Source organism: Arachis ipaensis, chromosome B04 (assembly GCF_000816755.2).
Source record: "Arachis ipaensis cultivar K30076 chromosome B04, Araip1.1, whole genome shotgun sequence".
NCBI classification, from domain to species: Eukaryota; Viridiplantae; Streptophyta; class Magnoliopsida; order Fabales; family Fabaceae; genus Arachis; species Arachis ipaensis.
Genome location: NC_029788.2, coordinates 17,253,691 through 17,259,814, shown reverse-complemented (window position 1 = coordinate 17,259,814; position 6,124 = coordinate 17,253,691). Strand labels below are relative to the sequence as shown.

The following is a 6,124-nucleotide window of genomic DNA, read 5'->3' as shown; positions in this document are numbered from 1 at the left end:
ATAAACTATAACATCACAAGGGTTAAAAAATAAGTTAGAACTAAAAAATAATTTTAACATTGAGGACGATTTCGGATTAAAAAATAAATTAAAAAATATTTTAATTTTAACTCCAAATTTTAAGGGTCAAAATAGTATTTATCTTTATTTTGAATAATTCATTAACTTCTCATCTTTTATTATCTTTTATCATCTTTTTAATTAACTAATTATTTTTGACAGAAATTAATTTAGTAATGGATCAAATAATGGTGATAATCATCAATATGGGTACATGGTGTGCAGAGAAGCGCAGAGAGGACGACGAGAAGCGCAGAGATCGACGATGGTATGGGCGGCATGCGACGATCAGTGCAGGAGGGTTCACGACGGTGTGAGCTTCACAATCTTCACGATGGTGTGGCGCTGAGTGGTGAGTGGGGACTGGGGTGCGATGATCTTTGCGACGGTGAGGCTTCACGATCTTCGCGCGGTGCAGGAGGCAGGGTTTTTTGAAAGGGTTTTCTTCGTGTTTTGGACTTGGAGGGTTTTCTTCTCTACTGAAAGGGTAACTTCTGAGCTTTGGAGTGAAAATTTTCACCAAGTGTGAGATTACAGAGTGTGTGTGCTTTAGACCGGAAAAAAGTTAAGAGGAGGAAAAAAATTCACCTAAGTGTTAAATTTTTTATTCTAGACACATTAGGCATCACTTTAAAAACGTACCCAAAATTTAATAAATAGGCTACTCTCTAAAAGCGTCTCCTTTGATACGAAAAGTGAACCTATAGATATCAACCTACGGCTACGCTTTATAAGTGATTTCTAAAATACCTAAGGCTACATTTTTTAAATGATGCCACAATTGTGTATCATTTTCTCTTATAAAAAGGCAACACAGAAAAAAGCGTAGCCTATTCATAGAATAGGCTACGCTTTTCAAATGTAGCTTAAAAAAAGTGTGGCTGAATGGGTATTTTTCTTGTAGTGCTACAAATGTGGACCTGCGTTGCTCAGTCATCTACAAAACGTAGATAACATTTTTCTTGGGACGAAAACCAAAACACTGCCACCTGCTACAAAATGCAGGCTGCAATTGGTAGGGAAGGGCGTCCAAAAATCGAAACGTGTCTAGGAGCAGCCTTTGACCAGCCTGGGGTTCCCAAAACGCAACTTGCGTTTGGCAGGCGTAAAAGGCAAGTCGCAAGTTGCGATTGGCAGCCTCCAGCCTTGCATGCGCAACACGTGTTGACATGGGTGATGAAACGGGTCTTTTAAAACCAAAACGCAGTCAAGCAAAAGTAAAAAATTGTGCTGAGAAAAAGTGAAACATTGTGCTGATGAGAGTGAAAGGAGGGTAAGTGAGTAACATTGTGCCGAGAGTAAAAGGGAGGGTAAGGGAGTGAAACAATATGTTGGTGTGGAGGAAGAAGAAACTGGTGAAGGGATAACATTTTAGTGAGGGAAGAAGAAAAAATGGTGCGTGATTTTACTAAATCTGAAAAATACATCATTGAATACTTAGATCATTTTCAATGGATAAGTTTTTTTTATTTTATGATTAATAAATAAATATATTTATTTGTATTTTATGTATTTGTGTTTTAAATAATAATTTTATTATTATTATTATTGTTGTTGTTGTTGTTGTTGTTGTTGTTGTTGTTGTTAAGTCTCCGAAAAAAAATTGTTATCATAGTTAGTATAATAGAATACTGTTTAGGATAATAATAAAAAATTATTATTATTTTCTAATAATAAATAAATACTGTTTAATATTGCTGTTATATTTTTTGAATAAATTATTAACTGATATTATTTAGAATTTAAATAATTATCATTTTTTTTGCAGGCTATCAGGAATTTATTGTCCAGAAAACTCGACCCGCCAGGTACCTTTAACGAGGTAGTTGCAGCGTCACTGACGTTTACTGGATTTCAACACGTTTCGCGAGTAGGCGAAATGAGAGGCCATTCTACACTACTGAGTGCATTGCTAGAATGGTGGAGGCCGAAAACTCACTCGTTCCACCTTCCAATTGGGGAAGTGACGGTGACGCTGGAAGACATTACATATATACTTGGCCTCCCGGTTAATAGGGAAGCCGTCACGGGTAGAACAGACAGCAGTCCCCAACTTTTGGTGGAGAACTGCATTGCTTGTTTTGGTCGAGAGCCAGATCCGTAGGATCACGTCTTGGATAAGGTGAATCTTGCATGGGGTCCGCGGTGCAGAGACACCAAATCGTGTGACACGCAGGAGTCCATTGAGCGGTAGGTTCGGGCTCACATTTTCTGTGTGCTTGGAACGATTATGTTTTTGGATAAGTCTACTACTTCATTGAACTCGAAGTGTCTGCCTCTACTTCGCGATTTTCACCGGATTCCAACATACAGTTGGGGACAGGCAGTCTGACACATCTATATAGATCGTTGTGTCGTGCATCATGATACAACTGTAAAGAGATGGATGTGCCACTCATACTACTATTTGTTTGGGCCAACTTGGCATGATCTTGTGAAATTGTACCCATGGTGCACGTGTGCTTGCCACTGTATCTTCTGATCTCCCAACGACCCTTCTTTCGAATCAAACTCGCTCGGATAAGCCAATCACACCGTGCACCATAACCCTTGCATTTCACATAGAATGTCTGCGACTCAAACTCATACACAGTGTAATCAACTCCTCTAGAAATAGTATAGCTTTTGATTGAAGATATCACCGACTCTCTGGAACAAAATTCCATTCTGACACTCAACTCACCATCTTCCGCCGGAACATTGCCTCCACCTGCGATGAACAAACCATTGTTAGTACAATGCAAATAAAATTAATGGTAGTGGTAACTTTAATTAATAACCATAAAATAACATACTGATATTCGCATACTCAGGAAATTCCAGGGCATGCATGGCTTCGAAATCCAGAGTTTGCATAAAAGATGGAACGGCAAAGGTATGCTGACTTGCAATCGCATTTGCCTCATTTTGTGCTGTCAGATTGCTTGCCAAGTCTTGTCATCATTTTTGTCGTCGACTTCATAGTTGGCTTCAAACTCCTTTTCACTGTCGTTGTTATCTTCTTCCCAATCTATATCCCCGAGCTCATCAACATTGACCTCCTCGCCAATTGCACCCAACCCTGAATGCTATTCGAACTCAACATACAGCTCTATCATCGGCATGTGAAACCGGGTTTGTTGATAAATACATAACATCTGTTACATACTGGCATTGTCAGTGATGGCCATTATTTGAAACTGTATCAGCCCACCAAATACTTGTACAGGATTCCTGTATAAAATGTTGCTCATCCTTTTCGAAATGTGGTTTTGTATGCTATTACGAAGCCCATTTTCAACTCTACAAAACTCATGGTACATGGAATAGCAAATGATAACGGACATTCACAAACAAAAGTCACTCCTTCATGTGTGTTTGGTATAATCTGACCGTTATAATACACTCGCAAATTTGCAATACATTTTATAACTTCAACCCCACCTAAGCCGACTTTTTTTACACAACTAACTACCGAAAAAATTTAGAACTATCACATATGTGTAAGAAAGAAGAATAGGAGGAGTAGAAGTGGAGTGAGCCATTCTGAAGAGTGTTGCTTCATATTTATAAGCAAGACTCTTAAATAAAATATTTTTTTAACAAAACGCAACGTGCGTTTTATGTTTTCCAAAAAAAATATTCTGACATTTGAAAAACGGAACCTGCATTTTGGGTCTTCCCAAAAAAAATTTGACACAACCACAAAAACGCACCCTACGTTTTCTTATTTCAAAAAAAAATAAAAATATTACCCATCACTAAACGCAGGCTACGTTTGGGCTTATACAAAATAAAAAAATTATTTAAAATCTTCTAAAAAACAAAACACAGGCTCCGTTTGTCTAGTATACTGAACAAAAAAATAAAAAATAAAGAAAAAAGTAAAACATAGGTTGCATTTTAGGCTGTTATTATAGCAGCGAAAAATTTTTCCGTGTGTTCATTTTATTGCACTACACCAATGTATTTTCTATAAAAAAAAAATGAGCCCATTTTTGTTTTTACTTTTTTTAATCATGTATATAAACAGGCTATCGATTTCAAAAACAAAATAATATTTAACCAAGACAATCAGATAAAACCAAAGAAAAAAAAGGAAATACCACCTATCATATACTGAAGTACATATAAGATGTACTTCATTAGAAAATTTCTATTTGAGAAAACAAAATATAAAAAGAAGGGTTTATTTTGTTAATTTTTTTTATATAAAAAATATTAGTATTTTTGTTAAAAATGAAATTATTTGATGTAATTATATATGGATGAATTTTGTAGGTAGAGAGTTAACACACAGGGTGTGTTATGCAATACGTAGGATGCGTGTTGGACACATGTTATCATTCTGGCAATACGTAGAATGCGTGTTGAACACCTGTTTTGTATTTTTCACAATATTGTAATACACTTCAAATATCAATATTCAACCAAAAAATTATCTTTATCTCCATATTAAAAATAATTTGTATTTATTTTATGAATTTAATTTTGATGCACTGACAGTGTAAAGTAAATTTATACGTGCATTCAATTATGTAACGTTACATTATTAAAAATAACTATTATTTTTATTGACCGCATGAATAATCATAAAAAAATACAAATGTGATTGCATGACTGTATAAAATATTTTATACTGTTAGTATATTAAAATTAAATTCTTATTAATTAATTTTGAATCTAAAATAAAATTTGTCATTTTATATAACTATTTTTGTTCAGGTTTTTTTTAATTTTAATTGAATTGAGACAAAATTTATTTTTAATTTTAAATTATTATTTATAATATATGATTTCACAAATATTTTTATAAAATTTAAAATAAAATAAAATAAAATTAGAACTAATATTAGAGATGCTCTATCTCACTACGCAAACTTAACACTACTTTACATTAAACAAGGTTTAATTCCCACAAATTTAAGACAAGGGTGGAACAAGATGGTTAGGTTGGGTTATGTAGGCTTCAAACCCCCAATCTAACTTAAATTTCATGTGTTATAAAATTTTCAACCAAATGTATCTCGTATTTTGAAATTTTGATAGTTATTTAGGATTTAAGGGTCAAAATTCATTCAACTCATTCAGAAAACGCAACTGCATGCAGTTTAATTCGTTCTCTTCAATTCGATGATGCAGTTTATTACTTTGTTAATTATTGTAACAATTAATGAATGCTAAATAAGATAAGTTATGACTGTTTTTGACTGATTTTTTTTGTTACCAAACATTTTCGATTTGTAAAATAATATTATTATTCATACACTAAATGCTCTTATACTAGTATAAAAATACGATTATTGTTATCAATTAATTATGTATTTAAATTATTTTTAATGAACAAAAAAAAAAAAACAATCCAATTAGAGAGCCAACAAAAAAGACCAACTAACTTCAGTTAATAATCAAACAAATTCAATTACTTACAGTTTTTTAATTATTTTTTATTCTTTTTTGCTTCTTTTAATTTTTTTCCTTTTAACACTGCAATTTTATTCATTCACCACCAGCCACCATTTAGGCATCTACCACCACTGTCTATCATGGACCATGCTAAATTCTAAATTCTAAACCAAAATTCTAAATTCTATACCCTAAATTAGTTATACTTTATTTTACTTTTAAATATTCTTTTNTTAAGTTAAATAATAAGATTTATAATAATACTAATTATAACTGATTTTTGTTATGTTAAATCAACTTGATTAGATTTAATTAGCAAAAAAAAATTTGGGTGTATAGCATTATTTCTTTTAAATTTATATTAGGGCCTGAACTCTGAAAAATCGTTAACGTCTATGTCCTATTTCTTATGCACTTTGAGTCTTTGACATAAGTTTAAAATAAACACAGAAGCAAGGCCAAAAAATAAATAAAAAAACACAGAAGGAAAAAAAGTAAGGCATTGATATTAAAGTAAGTTCAAGAAAAACATGCATATTTTGTATTCTGTCTTTTGAAAAAACAAAAAATAGAGACGGATATTTTGAATTTTGAATTTTTATTTTTAAGAAATATAAAATATACAAAAAATTATTATAAAAACTTTTTGTATTATTTTTGCTTTAAAGATAGATTCCAA

The 6,124-nt window shown here is 32.5% G+C and overlaps 1 protein-coding gene across 1 annotated transcript in view; it reads right to left on the bottom strand.

The window, feature by feature from the left end:
* The window catches only part of LOC107636178 (glyoxysomal fatty acid beta-oxidation multifunctional protein MFP-a-like), a gene marked incomplete in the record, with an annotated part of 26,146 nt that overhangs the window by 3,431 nt on the left and 16,591 nt on the right, over nucleotides 1-6,124 (bottom strand). Inside the window, 1 exon segment of the mRNA XM_021122368.1 lies at nucleotides 2,609-2,613. Within this exon segment, the coding sequence (XP_020978027.1) occupies nucleotides 2,609-2,613 (5 nt within the window).